At 36.3% G+C, this 20,393-nt stretch overlaps 1 protein-coding gene across 16 annotated transcripts in view; it reads left to right on the forward strand.

The window, feature by feature from the left end:
• The window catches only part of LOC134527320 (guanylate kinase), a 395,696-nt gene that overhangs the window by 220,606 nt on the left and 154,697 nt on the right, over window positions 1-20,393 (forward strand). For all 16 annotated transcript variants that reach the window (XR_010074161.1, XR_010074158.1, XR_010074157.1 and 13 more), the window contains one exon: window positions 17,415-17,522. Coding sequence is in view for 10 of the 16 variants with exons in the window: in XM_063359888.1 (XP_063215958.1) it covers window positions 17,415-17,522 (108 nt within the window). In the remaining 6 variants the exon portion in view is untranslated. The remainder of the gene's footprint in view (window positions 1-17,414; window positions 17,523-20,393) is intronic.

Raw genomic sequence — 20,393 nt, forward strand, 5'->3', positions numbered from 1 at the left:
CAGTCAAAAAATTGGGACCCCACGAAAGCGAGGTATTCCAGCCGAAGGATACTGTAGCATATTTATGGAATATACATTAGGCCGATTATACACAGTCCATCCAAAGCAACGCGAATGCTTCTTCTTTCGTTTGTTGTTGGTTAATGTTCCTGCACCGACTTCTCTCCAATACTTGCGAACAGTCAATGTATTTTGCACAACACATACCACGATGCGTGTCGCGAATTGCATTTGCAGGAAGTTGACAACCATTGAGATCTCACACTTGCAGATGCAGTACTGAGTTTCTCTCGTCATCAAATTCGCCAATTATTTGCCATATTGTTGACGCCATGTTTTCCGTCGCAAGCTTCTGTTCTCTGGGACAAAAGGATTCCATGAGCGACAACATTCGGATCGCTGATCAAGATCCTAATATCAATTTTTCTGCGGAAATATATAACAATGTGTTAATAAAGATTGAGGGTATTTGCATCCTCATTTCGAATATGCCACTTATTCATTTCTGTATGCCATCGCCTAACTTCACAGCAACATAAATCATTAACAGCGATGTTCAGCGCGAACAACAGTTCTATGCGGTCTCTTGTACTACTTTTGTTGCAAATAATGAGAAACTGGTGCCTGCTGAACGAAAGAACATATACGATCGAATTAATTGGCCAATTTCAGCATAATAAGGTGGATTCTTTTTTTTTTTGACACACCAGGTGGCACTGGCAAAACATTTTTCATCTCACTGATTTTTACATGCATTCGATCACAAAATCATATTGCTTTGACAATTACTTCATCAGCCATTGCAGCGAATTTTCTTGATTGCCATTGAACATTCACATAAATCCAGATGCAATGTGCAACATAAAGAAGCATTCCGACTTGTCTAAAATTTTGCGAAAATGCGAAATTATTATCTGAGATGAATGACTCACCAGCATTCACTTGAAGCTCTCGATAGAATGATGAAAGATCTCAACCATAATACCAGACTTTTCGGTGGCGCTCTACTCCTGCTGTCCGGTGATTTTAGACAGACTTTGCCGGTCATTCCACGCGCTACATATGCGGACGAAATTAACGCATGTTTGAAACAGTCTTACCTATGGTGAAATGTCAATGCATTACACCTTAATATACATATGCATTTTCAGCTGCAAAACGATCCATTGGCGCTGTCATTCTCCGAACAATTGTTTAACATTGGCAATTGAAAAATTATGGTGCATGGAAATACACAATGCATCAAATTGCCAACAATTTTTGTAACATCGTAGCTACGAAAAATGCTTTGTTTGAAAGCATTTTCCCAGATTTGCGCGCTAATTATGTTAATCATGCATGGCTATGTGAACAAGCTATTTTGGTCGCAAAAAATATCGATGTTGACGCTATTAATTTCATAATACAACAGTCATTGCCTGGCAATGAGATGTCTTTCAAATCGATCGACACTTTTGTCTATTCTGACGATGCAGTCAACTATCCTGTGAATCCTTTAATTCACTGGATTTACCGGGAATGTTATCACATAGCTTGCGATTAAAAATTGGTTCACCGATCATTTTTATTAGGAATTTAAATGCACCTAAGCTATGCAATGGCACGTGATTGGTATTAAAAAAATCATGGGCAATGTTTTTGAAGCTAACATTTTGAACGGCAAGTTTCAAAATGAAGTTGTTCTCATGCCATAAAGCCCAATGATGCCTTCAGACTCGCCCATTCCATTCAAACGCCTGCAATTTCCAATTCGCTTGGCATTCGCAATGACTATTAATATGTCACTTGGCCAATTCTATGTTGCGTATTCTCGCGTTGGCAAACCATCAAGTTTGTTCATTTATACATCTCAGAGATTGACGAAAAACATTGTTCATCAACTCACATTTAGTTATAAACAAAAAAAACTTAATTTCTTTTAGTATTAAGAATCAATATTTATTTCAATACTTTATTTTTTTACATTAATAAAAATATGACTGTCATGGAAATGATTCGAGGTTTTCTTTGTTTGCTATTATTTAATAAAAATGAAAATCGTCCAAATTTGCATTATATGTTATTGGTAAGGCGTCACATTCCTCTGCTACTCGCAGTCCATATTTGGTGTACATATTGTTCAGTGGATCCACATCGTAGAAATAGGTACCACCAATCTCACGAAAAGTACGTTCGGGTAGGACAACGTCTGTCGGGTCCGCTAGTAAACTTATAAACGTATACTACCTAATCTCCTAATAAAATCTCCTAACAATAATTGCGCAATACAATATTAAAACATTATACAACGCTACCACAATCATCCTTCCCTCCTTACCTCCTTACCACAAAATGTAACCACATGCACTCTCTTCGCACAAACCGCGTCAGATTTCTCTTTACACTCCGTACTCGTAACATACACTAGCTCTTTTCGCTATGCGCGCAATCGTTTTCCTCTTTGCCGAAACAAAGGTCCTACTTACAGATTCCTCACTATTCTGCCTCCATCCTTTCCTATCCTCTTTTAACTTTTGACCAACTTCGTCAAATTCACGCTCTCCTGGTAAACATTCCTGCTGAGCACAGCTGACATTAACAACTTCCACAGTCCAGCAATGTAATTCTTCCACCACGGTATGCTTATCACCAGAAGAACAATATTTCATATTCCCTGGTTTGCGGATTCTCTAGAATAGTCCTAATAAAATCACAATTAGTCAAATTAAATTTCAAAATCTTAACTTCTTCCAAAATACTTTGTACAAAATTCGAGGTGTTCTCCCCCTTCTGTTCAAAACGAAAAGTATGCTGTGAACATCTCTTCAACTCGTCTCGCACAAAAAAAATACTCTACAATTGTCTTTAATTCTTGCCAAGTAATATCATGCAAACTCACAACTTAATACTTTCTTCCCAATAATCAGCTGAATCATATCAAAATCTTATTCAAAAAAAGAAAAACTCTTAAGTTTTTCACACCCGTATAAATTCCCATACATAGCCTACATCAGTGGTATACATAACAGGGTTTTCACTAAAATAATGCAAAATTAATTTACCCCTGCAGAGTGTCTCCCAAATATTTCCTTTGGAAATCACTCATTTCAGAACTTTGTTTACATTCCTCGTGTTGTGGCAAATTAATTTTTAGCTACGTGAATAAAAATATTTTTTAATCAATACCATCCTCATGTCGTACTCAAGATTGGCAGCAGTTAAATTCGCTATTAGGTCCTCTTTACTTAACTTATATAACCAACTCACATTTGCGAAATATTTAAATGAATGAAAAAATTTAAAAAACAAATGTAATTCATAATAATCAAGCAGTTATCTCAGCATCTCCTACACATCTCAGTCTCCTAGCAGATTGGCGTAGATTTGTGGCCAAACTTTAAGTTAACACTCTGTTTAACTAGCAGCTGCTTACAACCTGATCTCTCTGTCGATAGTTGTGTCTCGTGTAATTTCCACAACTTTTTTCATGAGCTAACTAAATTCATTCTCAAAAAACCCAAATTCCCTGGAACAATGGTCACAAAATAGTAATATATTAACCAGTATTTATCTAGCAGAGTTACAATTACAGAACGACTGCATGGATTTAGAAGAGAAATGGGGAAAAATACATAGTTATCAATAACTGCAAACTTTTTCTAAATGTAAACCTTAAGCACAGTTATATTCACCAAGAATCTTAATATGGTATAGATCAGTAAATAAAAAATGGCTGTGTTAGTGACTATAAAAATATAATTTTTTTTCTTTCATCGGTGTATATTTAGGAATATATTGGGGTCACTACGCTATATGCAATTCATAATTATTTCTCAAAGGCGTCGTAACGCCCTATTTCCGACGTACAATGTTAGAAAATACTATTTAAAGACTTTCAGAAGATGGATATCTAGCTAATTAAATCGCGGGTGACGCGCATCTTCGCCAACCCGAGCGGGCAACCAAGGAATTGGTAAGCCCCAGTTCGAGCAACGTCTTCCCCCAGCAATATCAAAAGCTTCTTTCATATTTCTTTATTCTAAAAAAATTATGGTGTTGAATTTGGCTGCTCACAGCAACCAAAGAGCTGTAAGGGTTTCCCAGTCATTCCTCAATGGCAAGGTAGTTGAAAAGGTGAAAAAAAAAAGATGAATAAATACCAATGTGTGTGTGTGCTCGCAAAGCAATGGCGAAATGAATAAAACTCTCAGGGGCGTCTCGTCAGGGCAAGCAAGGCAAGCAGTTTCCATACATTGTATTTTTTAAATAAATATTTTATTCAGAATAATATTTTACTTTGGCTCGTGCAGTTAGGTGTATGTATTTTTTACACTATCTTCTTGGGACCCATTGCTGTGCGCTATAAGAAAATAACTCGTTGACACACAAAACATGCTGTTTTAGAAGCGTTGCTAGGTTTAGAAGCGCTGGTAGGACAGCTTTCAGCAGGAAGGCTGCCCCAGTAGTTTTCTTTCGGAAGGGGGGTGGCATGGTACAAAGGTTCGAGGAGCGGATTGGCTGTAAAAATACGTGGTAGAAGCTACGATTTTTTTTCCTAACCTAACTAAAACTAAGTGTATTTTGGAGGGGTCCGGGTTAGGGAGGGACCTAGGTGCGTCTCAGGCCGAAGCCTATACGCCTAGTCATGCTGGGATTAGCCATGCAGGGAGAGGGTCGCATGCATCATGTGCTAGGAGGGGATTGGCCAGCCATGGCAGCGATTGGCGCCATGACTAACTCCCCTCACTCTTAAATCTAGACTATAACTAGAGATAGGTTGGGCCCAGGTAAAACCTGCATAGACACAGGGAAAACCCTGGGCACATGGATGCGGGATGCAAATTGGCATGCATTACGTGTAGGAATTTACAGGAGACAGAGGATGGTCTGGATGAAGTGTTGAACAGAGTAGAAAAGAGTCTACCATGCGGGGGTTGGGCACTTGGACTCGTGGTCCGCTTTGAATTTTATTTGTATCTGGAATATTTGACCAGGGACGCAAGCGCCCCTGGTGCTGAGTGGTTACACTGACCGCTCACTCCGCCGCCAGTCAAAACCTAAAAAAACTAAGAAACTAAGACATAAAAAAAGATAAATGACTTTCAAACTAGGCATTTCGTTACGAAATATGCAAATACCCAACTGAGGGATGGACGTGCAGTGCTTAAGATAAAACTAAAATAATACTATAAATTTTTTTTTTTTAATTTTGTTTCTTTTTTAATTTTTTTATTATTATTTTAGAAATATATATTTTTGACGACTCTTACTTAGTAGCTAGAACTTATTACTAATTTACAAATCTCTAATATCTACTACTATACTACTAGTTAAATATAGAGGAACTGTCGGCGTATAAAGTTACAGGTGAATTAAGTCAAGACCTATTCGCATTTTGGTATTTGTTGCAAGCTTGCAATTCAAAATCCCATGTTTTTCAGAAACACAACCGGCACTGGAGGTGAAGCCTGCCAGGCCGGCCATGCCCATTATACATAGGGAGTCAGCCCTAACACAACAGTCAGTGAACTCCCGGGAGCCAAACCTACACCTGCGTGCTTCGGACCATTTTGAATTAGCAAATTATTTCATTTTAATGGTGTCTATAATATTAAGTTCCAACTCGCGGGAGAATAATTATACTAAAAAAAACTGCGTCGCGTATTGGCCGATCGCTCAGCCAGCCACAGCACACTACGGAGGTCTGTGAGCCAAGATTGAATTTGGCATTTTATATTTTCCTTGCAACTCTGGATCTTGTTCGCCCTGTGATGAAATATATGGGTTTCTGCTTATGGCACATTTATCATAGAATTTTTGCGCAGTTCGGAAATAATAATGTTTTAAAATTTCGAGTTTGAGCTCTCTGTGCATGGCCCTTACGGGGCAATACACAGGCGCATCTGTCGCAATACGAATACTCTTATTCTGAATTCTCTGTAGCTTGATTAAGTGAGATTCCGCTGCTGTTGCCCACACCGGCGCTGTGTACGTGAATATTGGTTTTATTAGCGCGTTATAAATTATCATTCCGTTTTTAACAGAGCTACCTAATCGTCTGCTCATGACGGGGTAGAGGGCCATGAGCCTAGTGAAAGCTGTTTTTCTTTTCGCCTGTATGTGATCGCGCCATAGTAGTTTTCTATTCATGTGCACGCCTAAATATTTAACCACTTTTTTGTGAGGAATTTGCTCATTGAAAAGTGTTAGTCGTGGCATATCTTCGAGTGGCGGGAGATGTTTACGCGTAAAAACTATAGCTTCTGATTTAGTAGGGTTTACCTTAATTCGCCATTTTGTGCACCACTGTTCTATTGAATTTAACGCGGTTTGCAATCTGTCTGCTGCGAGTTCTAGAATGCAAGATCTGCTAAACAATACCGTATCGTCCGCGTATCAGCCAAACTGGACTGATCGGTGTGCGGGCTTAGGCATATCATGGATATAAATATTGAATAAAACCGGCCCCAAATTGCTGCCTTGTAGTACTCCTGCTTTATTTATTTTTAAATCGGACTGTACTCCCTCTGTCGTGACTCTAAACGATCGATTTTCTAAATACGAGGCCAGTAATTTACTATAACAATCGGGGAAGCCAGTTTTATATAATTTATAAATTAAGCCTGCATGAAGTACTCTATCAAAGGCTTTTTATATGTCCAAAAATGCTGCTAGATTATTGCTATTTCTGATTGAACGCAGTTATTATTTGTTCTGTCATACGGACCAGTTGCGTTTTTGATTGCGCGCTGCGAAAACCAAATTGTTCGTCCGGCAGTACGTTATTTTCTTTAATGTGAGCATTTAGTCGCTGCAGAATTATGTATTCGGCTACTTTTGACAATGTACTCAGCAGACTAATGGGCCTATAATTTTGGGGCAGTGTCCTATCTTTTCCGGATTTATGAAAAACTATCACATTCGCTTCTTTCTACTGCGATGGACAATAATGTTGTTTAAGTATTCCATTTATTAATTGAGCTAGGTATTCCAAAATTTCGTCGGGCAGTTTCTTAAGGACTACTGCCTGAATGCCATCGTTTCCCGGTGCCTTACGTGGTTTCATTCGCCTGATAGCCTGTTTAACTTCCTGAGATTGAGTTAAGTAAGGTTTTGAAGTTAAAGGCTGATTAAGTTTAATTGTAAGTTCTCTGTATATTCCGGCATTAAATTGCGGATCACAGGGTTCGATATTAGGTTGAAAGGCTAATTCAAGGGTATTCGCGAAGGCTTGTGCCTTGTCTGTCGGTGTAAAAGTGAACCCAGTGCGAGTTTGTAGCGGAGGTATTTTACCTATCTTATGGAGGAACCGCTTTGTCATACTCCAGGTGCTACCATCTTGCACCTGTAGCTGAGAGACTTTCGTCTCCCATTGGCTGCTCCTCCCTAGAGTTATTTCATCGGAAATTATTTTCTGTAGTTCATTAATTCGCGCTTTAATGTCGCGCTGCCTACGTCGAGTATAATCGCGCCTTAATCTATTTTTTCTGAGAAATTAAATCCCTAATATACACCGGCAGTTCATCTTGCTTATATCTAACCACCTTTTCTAGGATGCACGAGTTAATTGCAGTTTTAATTTTAACTGTAAGTTCAGTGACTGCTGATTCAATGTTATCTTTCGTTTCGAAGTTGGCACCATCGGCTGCAGGCAAATTATCTACTAAATACGTCTGAAAGCCTCTCCAGTCGGCTTTCTTGTAGTCTTTAATTTTTCTCGGAGGACTGATGTCAGTGTCCATGTGATCGAATAGATGTACTGGAAAGTGGTTAGACGACATTTCGTGAAAGACTCTGAGTCATGGGCGTACCCAGAAATTTTTTTCAGGGGGGGGGGGGGGGGTTGGGGTTTCCCATAATTTGTTAAATGAAAACTCACCTGCATATTTGTAGTTCCTGATTATGTAATAGTATTTTATGTGAACTGGTCACAATTATGATTAATAATACAGTCAATTAACTCAAGAACAAAAGGTTTTTTTTTATCGTACGAAAACTGTTTTAGGTATATGAAGAGTTATTTTAAAATTTGGTTTCATTTACAATACACAATTTATGTATGATTTTAGCTTACCACTTTGCCTTGCTCTCAACCCTGATTTCATTTTTTTTTAGCTCTCTTAAATATATAACCAAGAATTACTCTGTTTTCTTCATCTTGTCGGGCATGCTCCTTGCTGATTTGATTAAGTATGGGCTGTTGTTGCCCTTGTGCTACCTTCAGGAAGTTTTCCGCGAATTCACTGAATTTTTTGTGATAAGAAGTGTTTGCATGTTCTGAAAAACACTCCAGTGCATTTTTTCAATTTGTGTACGCTTTTGTCACAAGGGATCTGAGTTGCTGGTGACTTCCTTTCCCTGCTGCTTCTTGGGCGAACAAAACACAATGTCGACAAAGGGCTCCTTGTAAGTGCTGCGTGTATGTCAACCAAGGAAACTTAGAAAACCATGAGATTTGAAAATGCAAATTTCTTTTTGTTTGTACAGGGAAGCAGTAGTCTTTAGGAGGAGTCCATGGACACTTCAAGAGATTTTCTTTCGATAAATCCTCCAAATTGTTTCTTCCGATGAAATGTCCAATGTCCCACTGACTGTTGCATATGTTTAACGTGTTCTGACCCGAATTTGAACCTGAATCAGTAGGGCTTTTGACATTTTCAATTTGCATCTGTGTATTTGATTCTGCAGTTTTTTTTCCCCCACCCTCATCATTTAGTGTTTTGATTTTTTTTTTACAACGAAGGTAGTCAGTGATGACTGTTTTTTACTGGAACGTTTCATTTTCTGTAATAAAAAATATACACCACATATTAAAGAAAAATTTAACCTTTCTTTCAGTGCCTTTTTAGCCTTTTAGTTATGTTTCCTTTCATTTTCTGAGTTTGCATAAATTATTATTGTCTTAAGACATATGTTTATTGCCAACCATTGTGCCACCTCACTCAATTTAGGATATAGAAAATTCTGCATTTCAAATTAAAACTTAAACATTTTAGTAATGATAAATGAAAGAATAGCATCTAACAGATGGACAAAATAGCAAAGGTATACGATACAACTATAACATTAACATGTGAAATTGAATATAATTTTGACACCAAATAAAATGACACCTATGTTTGTAACTTATAAAAAACAAAGAATGAAAAACTAGCTATTTCGTGTATTCTTAAATTTTTAAAATAAAAGCTTTGCATTTTGCAACAGTATACAGTTAAACTTAAATAAATAGTTACACAAACATACCCAAATTTGGCTAGTTTTTTAAAGTAAATTTCTTTATATTGAAATTTTTTAAAGTCTACAAAAAAGACACACATGCATTAACTGATAAGACACAGTCTGAGAAACATGAAATAGCTACACAAAAGTTACATACTTTAAAAATTAAATTTTATATAAGAAGTTTGCAGCACGGCTTCATTATTACAAACTCCAAAGGACCAAAACTAGAACTTTTCTGTGCATTGAAGGTCTTTATAAAAAAAATAAAAATTATAAAATTCCTTAATAAATCCTATTGATTTATTTTCAAAACCACCAAATGGTTTGTTCTTAATAGTGAAGTATTCTTTGTACTGAAGTTTTCTATATTGATGCTTTACTGTATATTGTTCTCTTATATATTGTGTTGGAAAGTTAAATCTCAAAAATCAAACAATCACAACCAAAAAACGCAGCAAAGAGAAATGAAATAGGTACGCAAACCAATCGAATCACATCCAATGCAGTAACGTTCCATCCTAAACATTTTTATAGCAAGTATTAGCTGGCGCCATAAGTGAATACATTTTAATAATAATTGTTTTTGGTTACATACGGTTAAATGCAGAAATAATTTTGAAATAGTTTTGATAATGACCATGTAACCACTAACCAGAAAGTCTACACTCTAAAACATTATTACACAATTAAAATATTTTAAGTATGAACCGACATTGCCCCCAGTTTATGAAGGAAGTATGCAGAAAGACTATTTATTTTTACTAAACACCACAACTGAAAAATTCACAAGTTACTCACAATAATATTAAATATTGTATTAAATGACATGAAAACCTCGTGGGAGTAGACCCTCTTTGGCATCAATTCGTTTACGTTAACACTACACAACACAGAAACAACGCCATCCGCCAACCTGTGTCCAAGCAGTATGCACAAATCTCAATACTTAACGCTACCTACCCAGTGAGGGAGGAACTATAAACTACATATTAGATAAGGAGTCGAGGAATATTGATTCTCTCGACGTGTTCTGTACACATGATGTCTCGATCTATCAAAACTAAAAATAGATGTAGTAAATCATGCATACAACCGATTTTATTTCCATTTTTGTTTGCGACATGCCTGAAAAAAATTAACATATTTCGGGGGGGGGGGGGGGGGAGGTTTCAACCCCTAAACCCCCCCCCCCCCCCCCCCTTGGGTACGCCCATGCTCTTGAGTTCGAATCCCGTTTGAACTCTCTTATTTAATGCAATATCTGAAATATCGGGGTTGTGCCTTAGTACTCCGCTATCGTGCGTGGGCTCTGAGGGAGCATGTACTTGACAATTTTTATTAGACTCGTGTCTTTGCAGCAGTAGGCCATTGGCTGTATTGCTCCGACAGTTCCAGTCTTTATGCTTGGCATTAATATCGCCGACTGCTAGGAATGTGGGAGCTGAGCCATATAAGATGTCCAGCTCGTTTTCAGTTAGTTGCCTGCCCGGTGGTGCATACATCGAAATAAGCACTATTTGTTGTTTATTGACTTTAAAAGTAATTGCAACAGCTTCTAATTTATTAAATTCAGGTAAATGAAATTCACTATTTTGTATACTTCTGTGGATTAGTAGGGCAACCCCTCCACTTCTGGTATCGCGGTCGCGCCTATAAATAGTGTAATTGAAGATAGTTTGACGATCTGTTGGAATTAAGTGTGTTTCGTTTATCGCCGCGATTCTAATATTATGTTGAATTAAATGATCGGTAAATTCGATTATTTTATTTCTAATTCCTCGTGCATTCCAGTAAAGGAGGGTACTTAATCTACTGTCTACGGGGGTAAGATTAATGGCAAAACCTAAATTAAGGATGTGCGGCATTAAAGCTGGCCGCTAATGCTGTCACGAAGCCCATGGTGGCTTTTATTTTGTCTTCTATTGACTTGGACGGATTGCCCCAAATAGCCATTAAAATGCACATTGGTTCCAGGACGTGTGCCAGGTTAGGAAGCTACGAAGGTAACGATTTCTTACCGAACTGAAGCGAACATGGCCGAAGCAGACGGTGGAATTCTTCCGCCGACTGCTTCGGCTATGTCCGCTGCAGTTCGGCACGGCAGGTGGCGAGGTGGCGTTTCAGGAATGATTGACGTGCCAGTTTCTTGGTACACGTACCAGTAACAGAGTTTCTGATCACATATGAAGATAATTTATTTTGTGCTGGTACGAAAAATACCAATATTTAATTTTTACTAGGTATTATAGAAAACATTAACAATAAAGCCAGTTTTAGACTTAAGTTAGTTTCACAGTTAGTTTTAAAAATATGCGTTAACTGTGACAATTTTTGTCATGTGAACCAGTATTTTGACTGAAGTGCCAGTTTTTGTAGGTCAGTACCAGGGTTGTCTAACATCCACAGAATAGGAGAATACAGTGTTACACGAAATCGGTACGTTTGTTTGCGTGCGAGATAACGCTATTACATATAACTCGTACCTATTGATTTTATTAATTTTAGTTTTGGTAATTAGAAACTATTCCATATTCGTTAGCAATGTAGGCTTTACAGTATACGCTGATCACCGAAATAATAAAGATAATTTTGAGACTAAGAACCGAGAAAATAAAATGAATGATGAAACAGAAAAACGTGGATGTAAGTGTGGTGTGTGTGGATTACGAGCGAATAATTTTTCCTGCAGTGCCTACACTTTTCAGGATAGATGTGACATTATTAAAGAAGGTAGGACGACACCAGAAGTTACTATTACGCCAACACGTAAGAAAGGCAGTTTTGTGCGTCATTTCCAAAAAAAAAAAAAAATCTATCAAAAACATTTGTGGTTAGCGGGATGCAACAGCCTAAACAAACTGTTTTGCTGGCGATGTTTGTTGTTTTCAAAAGACGTTAACACATGGACTTCTACTGGGTATTGTGACCTCAACAATATTTGTAATGCTGTTAAAATCACGAACCTTCTGAAGTTCACATAAACTCGTTTTTGTCTCTTAAAGAATTTGGGAAACACAGAGTCGATCTTGGTTTAGATAGAGACAAACAATTAAGCACACAACGACATAACGAACAAGTTAAAAGAAACAGAGAAATTTTTAAGCGTTTAATAGATGTTGTTTGTTTCTTAGGTATGCAGGAATTGCCATTCCGTGGTCATGACGAAACAAAATAATCGGAAAACCGTGGTAATTATGGTGAATTACTTGCTTTAATTGCGACTTATGATCCAGTATTATCGCAGCATCTCGAGACGTCCACAGTATTTTCTGGTATGTCATGCAACATTCAAAACGATGTAATAGAATCCATTCAGAATGTTTTGTTGGCTGAAATTAAAAATGAAATTGAAAAATCTGTTTTTGTGTCAATTTTACTCGACGAGGCATCGGACTGTGCTAAACTTTCTCAGTTGTCCATTGTTTTTAGACTTGTAAGTAGTGATGGAGAGATAAACGAGCGATTTTATGGATGTTAGCTTATTAGGTCAGCGAGAGCCATAGCCGGCCATGCAATTAACGTAGTTGCATTAGCTAACTGTGGGAGAAAACTTGTCTCACTTATGATGGAGCTGCAGTTATGGCAGGAAATTTAAATCCCGTACAGAAACTGGTACGTGACCAATTCCCGAGTGCTTTGTTTGCACATTGCGCAGCACACGTTTTTAACCTTGTCTCAACGCAGTCTGTAAATAACATTAGCAAGTGTAGAGTGTTCTTCAGCACCCTATCTGGACTTTCTGCTTTTTTTTCGCACTATACTAAGCGGGTAGCGTTGCTAGATAAGATAGTTGGGAAACTGCTGCCAGGTGTTGCACCAACAAGATGGAATTATAATGATAGACTTGTTAACACTGCATTTAGTAATCGAGATTCCCTTTTGGAAATGTTTACCACGATAACAGAATATCCACAAGAATGGGCTAGTGACACTATTTCTTCAAAAAAAGGTTTCATCAGTTTTCTAGAAACTTTTGAAAATGTGCTTTTCCTAGTTCTATTTTCTAAGATTTTTGACAGCACTGGACACCTGTATAATATACTGCAGACCAACCAACTCGACATCAGTTTCTGTATTCAGGAAATACAAGAAACGAAAGCATTTCTCTGTCAACTCAGAAATGATATTGAAAGTGTTTTCTGTTACACGCTAAAATTCGGCCTAGAACTAGAAAATAAACGTCGGAAACACAAAGAAGTAGAAGACCCAACGCGAGATTATTCGAGGCTACATGCCGAAATATTAGACAATATTATCACATAAATCGAAACTCGTTTCGAAAACATCAATAAATTAAAATTTTTAGAACTTGTAAATGCTCCAAAAGTCCAGCAGTTTTCACAGAAATTTCCTGATACCCAGTTTAAGTCCCTAATCGAATATTATGGCAGTTATTTTGAACTTGATAAGCTACGGTCTGAACTCAAAGTTGTGTATAGTCGAGATTCTATGAAAACCAAAAGTGTTCAAAATTTTCTAAAATACATTCATGACAATGATTTACAAGATGCTCTTCCACAGTTCCATTAATTGTGTGTGTTGGTGTCAACAATACCGTTTACATCATCATCTGTAGAGCGTTCATTTTCTACATTAAAACGAATAAAAACTTACGAAACACAATGGAGCAAAACAGACTATCTGGTCTCGTACTTTTCTCTATAGAGAACAAAACTTTTGTCAAATATAAAACTGACAGTTGATTTTTATGAATTTGTCACGGCGGGATTTGTGAGAAAAAAGGAGAGAAGAATGAATTTTGTGTACAAAAGTTAGGGTAGCTTTGTTGTTTGTTGTATAAAATATATACAGAAGGCCTATATTAACCTATAAGGCAAGTACCCGCGAAGAGTGTAAACTGCTTTGAGGCGTAGTGATCTAAACAGCTGGGACGTTGCGCATCATAGGTGAGATTGTGAAAATCATTAAAAATGGTAATTATAAATTGTTATTTACTGTTTGTGTAGATACACTTATGCATTTTAAAAAATCTAATGTGTTGTCATAAATATTACTGGAATGCTATAATTAGTTATATTAAAGATTTAATTAGTATTCTAATGTAAATGATATTTTCTGTCAATGAGAATTGTAATGCATGTTATAATTCTCCCGGTATAAAAATAATACAGATATTGACTGGATAAGTCTTCGGGTTTGATAAAGGTATCTTTGTTAAATTCTTCACTCAAACAAATTATACCATAAAAATGTTAATATGTCTACCAGGTGTATATTATATGTTTAGGCACTAAAACCACTTAAATGGCACCAATTTGCCACTATAAATTCATTTTTTCTCGGGAGAGGACCCCCGGACCACCCACTTTATGAATGGGACGGATGTTCCTACGCCAATTGTAGCTTCCCCTTGTGGAAAACTCACCCTTCGCCACTGAAAACCCCAAGAAATAATAATTCAGAAGGACCTGAAACTAAATAGGTATTATAAGAGGTAGTGTTGTGTTTTATGACTGTCAAATGGTTGTCCTCCTAACAAACAAATAATTAAATTAAATATGATTTAATCACAAAATGATTCAAATTGTTTATAACAATAATAAATAAAAAAGATAAGAACTGTAAACAGTCTGAATGCTTACAAAGTTCTTCATGAAAAACGACCACAAAATATTATTAATGAAAAAAAGTATAACAAAGAAATAACTACCCAATACTGATTTAAAATCAATATACATGCAAAATAAAATATTCCTGTTATTTTGTACCATCAGCAAAAATAATGATAGGTCAACAGACAACTGCTTCAGCAAACTGTTAACTTCATTAAATTACCCACAAGGTGCGTAAACTTAACTAATAATTTCATTAGACCTGTTACCTAAACTTGCTTGAGAAATACCCTGAATTAACCATCAGGACTCTCCAAGCTAAAAATTCACAGATTTTGTTTGGTTTACATTTCTTCAGTTAGCTTGTCATATTACTGTATGCTGCTTGCAAAATGTCATAGATATAACCAAGTTCTCCAATTGAAAGTTATTTAAAAGTGTCAAATGCCCACTCTGTCTGATAACCAGATCAATTGGCCGTCTATTACGATACCGATTTCAAATTGCAATTTATGTTAAAGTTCCGATGATACATTCCTTGCAAACCATTGCCATAACTGGGATTGCAATCTATGTCCCACCTGCAGCACTGTAGTCCTTTGATTCCTGGATGAATTTGACTCGAGTCACTATAAAATTGTAGAATTTCAACTTAAAGATTTCTTGTGCTGGAATGGACAACACATACGTTTGGCATGCGTTTCGAAGCTGGTAGAATACACCAAAGGCCATAATCTAACACAGCTAGCCTTCAGTCACAAACGTCACCCAAATTCGCGGCTACCATTAATCAAATTGTGGGAGAACCACACCCTTGCTTCGAAGTCTCGCTCCTCGCATGTTCACTGTGGTGCACACCACATTCTACTTCCTTCGGCAATTCATGCGCAGAGTACACGTCCACGCAACTGGCAATTGTTTTCTCTCTCGGTTGACAGTATTGCCATTTATCAGGCCACACACACACTGCTTGATCAATATTAATTAAACTAGCATTCCACTTAGTTTGTCTTCTGGAACGCACTCAAATATTTCCTACGACGCTCACCACAAGTATAGTTCGAGCAATGTTTCCTCAGCATTCGTTAAAATACCTTTACCTACTCATTCAAAGCCTAAATAAATGTTGAGGCTGTCTTTTACATTCATTAATTAAATTTACGTACCTACTGTTGAGCTGTTAAATATTTACTTTATATAAAATGACCATTCACATACATTCATAACTACAACACTTAAATGAGCTAAATACACGAACATGATTAGGCCACGTCCTTGCAGGACTATAATGGAAGGGTAGAGTTGTGGGAGGGCGGGTAGAAGGGGAAAATTGGGGTTTATAAATGCAGCAGTTGGCTGAAATTTCCAGTTAGTTTTAGTCATTTTGCCACTCCTGTTTATTCGTTAGTTTCCTTGTTTACTACCACTGCTGTGTTTGGTTTGGTTATTGGCAGTGGGGTTCTCCCGGTATGGGAGATGGTAGCATCATTTATGCCTTAGCTTTCTCCCCTTCTGGGCTGCTTTCCCGTGTCTCCTTCGAGGACTCCTGAGATGCGCCACTGCTCTACTGACCGCTGTGGTCTGTGCACTGCCTTGAGGCCCCGCTGAGGAAGCCCTCGCACCAGCCGGCGCGCAGCAGCTACATAAGTCCCAGAGGAATGTGATTTGTTATAATCTTTAAGAACACTTTAAAATCAATCTCGGACACTCTTACTTACAAAAATTATAGTCTAGGACATTAAGCAATTAATTCCTTAAGTGCAATTTAAAATTTAATATTTACTATAACTGGCCAGAATTGATAGTTAATAATTACTAAAATACATTGTATTTTTTATGGTACTAACTTAAACACTTTACCTAAATTAATCTATTAAAAAGTATGAAACCATGCGATACCTGGTTTTTTTATTCAATATTAGTTCATTTCTTCTCCTAGTTTTACGATACACAAGTTGCTGACCTGATTAACAGTTGGTAGCCATTAATTTTACTTTGTTTTATTACTTCCATCTCTGAGGTATTCTACATAATTTAGAGTTTTATTTGTGGATTATAACCAGCATGCATTTCCTGCAATTTTATAAATAAGATATAATTATAAATTTTTTATGTATTGGGACAACAGCCTAGCACACTTCACATGTAGACGTACAATGTTGGTATGGTATGCCAAAACAGGCATCTCAGGTGAAAATGCGCTGTTTAACACAGCCTAGCACACGTGACACGTGGACGTACAATGCTAGCAATGTATGCAATGATGGAAAAGGGGTGTAGGGTTTTAGAGTCGCATCAGGCTTCAGTTCCTCCTGAGGCTGGTGAGCAGGGAGATCTCGCAGGAGACTAGAGAAACCCATCATCTCACAACTAACCCCCACCATGCTCCCCACTTGCAGAATGTCGTGTGTGAGCATGCTAGGTATGAAACTTGAGTCGTTTTGGTGAGAGGACTTTACCTCTAGGGCACTACAAAGTGTGTGTTATGTTGTGAGATGTAAATGTTGAGTTGTTAAACTGGATTATCTGAATCTTGTCTTTATATGCAAAGTTGTGTGCACAGTTTACTTCCTGCCTTGCCACTTGTGAAGGTTTGTATGGCGAAAACTTACGGCCAAACGAAAAAACCTTGTGCAGGTGCAGCTCCAGGTAACTTTGACCTCGTGGTCGTGAATGATGACCTGGAGAGGGCGTACGCTGAGCTGAAGGACTTTGTCGTCCGGGAGATGGAGAAGAGGGGTGCAGGTGAGCAATGAGCATCCTTCACTTATGACAGCTGGTGGTCTTTGTGATTGAGTATAGTTTATCTGCACACAGTAAATTATGTTCGAATGTTGAGTCCATTTATTTCTTCTCCGATTCCAGGTTTTCGTCGATTACAGTTAATTAGTTGGTTAGATAAATTACATAAATTTGGTTACCTGGACAGAATTTATTAAGTTATTTATTACATTTTTGTAATAGCTGTAATCATTTTTTTTTAAATTCCATCCCTCTTCTTCGTAGACTCTTGCTTGAGCCCATTTTAATGTAATAACATGTTACGCATGCAGTTAGCAAATCATTTTGCTGTAAGTTTGACCACTTTTCTAATCTGTGCAAAATTTTGCATCTTGTGATTCTCCATAAAACTTAGATTTTATTGTTGTCACCATAATTCGTCTATGTCATGTATTGTTGTGAAATTCTCTTCTTGTGTTGTCTGCGTGTGTAACACCAAAGGTGTATTTTACCTTGATTATTGCTTTCAACTAACATTCAAATTTTTATTAATACAAATTGTGTGCCGTAAATTATGCATTTTTCTCGGCACCATGATTTTTTTTTGTACTTTATTCAGTACAACAAGACCATAATTAAATTTTGTCTAACTTTGTATCTTAAGAGGCCGTGTCACAAATTTGCGCTCCTATCTATATCAATGTTATTTTAAAAGGCAGTTTTTCTCAAAGTCTATAAGAGGTAGGGGCCAGAAATTTTGCCTACTGAAAGTATACAATACATTTAACATAACCGCTATTTTCAAATTTAGTTATCATATCATATATTATTTCTGTGATGAAAAAAATATAATCAATATTTTGATTTGTCCAGATACAGTGAAATTTTGCTTATATTTATAATTATTTAGCAAAAACTGAAAAGGCCATTGAAATGTATTGTACATTACCTTCCGATCAGTGTCTTCATGATCATGATGGGTTTAAAAACCTGGTTGCAATCAAGTCTTTAACTATTTCATGAAAACATTTATACTTAATAATTTGGAGATAGGCCTTTTCTATCCTAAGCCCCTGAGCTTTTACTATCTGGTCTGGCGACCGACCTGACACTCTTCAACCACCCCAAGGGTCTCCGATTGCACATCCGATAAAAAAAAAAGCTGTTCGTTCATTTGTTTTTGTGTCACAGACTTCACACATTTATGCCAAGGGAATATTCCGCTGATGTGACGCCATACGAATGTATTATTCGCGACCATACAACTTTTTTGTTTGTCATCGGGAAGAAATGTTCATTTTGAATTGAGCATTTTTAAATGTCAGCGTAGAATATGCTTATCTGCCCATTTTGTTTCTTCCCATAATAATGAGTAAAGTTAACATTGTCATAGACATTTTATTATATTTGTTTGCCGTCCAAGTAAAACTGTCACACTATATCGCACGTAAATATATATTTTACTAATTTGTTAGTTGTAATTTTATTTAAGTTACAAATAACAGTATTCAAAAACTATTACTTAATAGTCCAGAAAAGATATTGAGTTATTATTCATTTAATAGGGGTTTAAAATATGGTACTACATACATATTATATATATTATACATATTATATATATTATACATATATTATCTTGTTGTCTTCTTTGTAACTTTACTGGAAGAATGGCATTTGGTATGTATGTTAACTCACAATGAAAATACTTCAGAAGTACTCAACAGTGAACAACCTAGGCCCTATACTAATTTCATTATGTTCATAGAAATATAATTGAAATTACTAATAATGAACTGTATGTGTTTCACGTAGAGATATCGTACGAACTGTATGTGGTACAGACCAACATTTGCTAAGGCTCTGAAAATACTTAATTTCAGTTAATGTGTGGAGAATATTAAAAGTTAGAAATAATGATATATATAAAACAATGCAAAGTTATCAGCATAAAAATAGAAGTTATTTTTACGTAGCGCCTATTGGAATGAATATTTTGTGTTGACTTATGTGGCATGATTAATATTCTCCTATGGTATGTGTGTTTTGTTAAAATCTTATAAAACATAACTTACTGTTGAAGGATTTTCATTTATTTATTTTTTGTTATGATCTTATTTAAACAAGTTTTAATTATATTACACATGTCTATTTTAAAAGCATTTTAATGTATACTTATAGAATTGTAATAGGCTTTATACGGACTCTCAAAATGCATGTGAGTATCTATAATTATCTACATCACCATTATGGCCGTTTCACAAGATCAAATATTTATTGAATTCAATCAGTTGCATTCATTGTACATGATTTTCAATTTGTACATTGAATTCAATACAAATTGAAGATGTTATTCAACTAAGCTTATTAACTTATAAGTATTTTGTTTGTCCAGTACATAAAAGTAAAAGATTCTTTATTATTTAAATAATGAGCATCTATAAGCAATAACGTTTTCTAAATATTTACATAAACATAATGAAATCTAATTTTTCAATACTTTATATCTACGATCACATCAACGGCAGTATTATGTAATCAATGAGGTAGTGAAATATCTTTAAAAGATATTTTCTCCTCTGTAAAGTAAATTTGTGATACAGCCCTCTTAATGTTAGTCTAGTTAGTTATTTCGTCTTCTAATATGCTACAGCAATATATAAAACTAAGTTTTGTTAGTGTTTTAGTCTTTTGTAATGTTAAAGTGTAATGTAATCAATTCATTTTTTTGTAAATTTTTATTCATAAAGATACATATCATAATAAGATAAATATTATATTTGTAAATTTAGATTCTTTGAAACAACATCGATAAGAGGTTCTCCTACCTCTGTTAAACTGTATGATGGTGCATGGTAAAAAATGAGGTAGTCTGACTTAAGTGAGATTGTATTTAGA

The sequence above is a fragment of the Bacillus rossius genome, chromosome 1 (genome assembly GCF_032445375.1).
Source record: "Bacillus rossius redtenbacheri isolate Brsri chromosome 1, Brsri_v3, whole genome shotgun sequence".
Lineage (NCBI taxonomy): Eukaryota > Metazoa > Arthropoda > Insecta > Phasmatodea > Bacillidae > Bacillus > Bacillus rossius.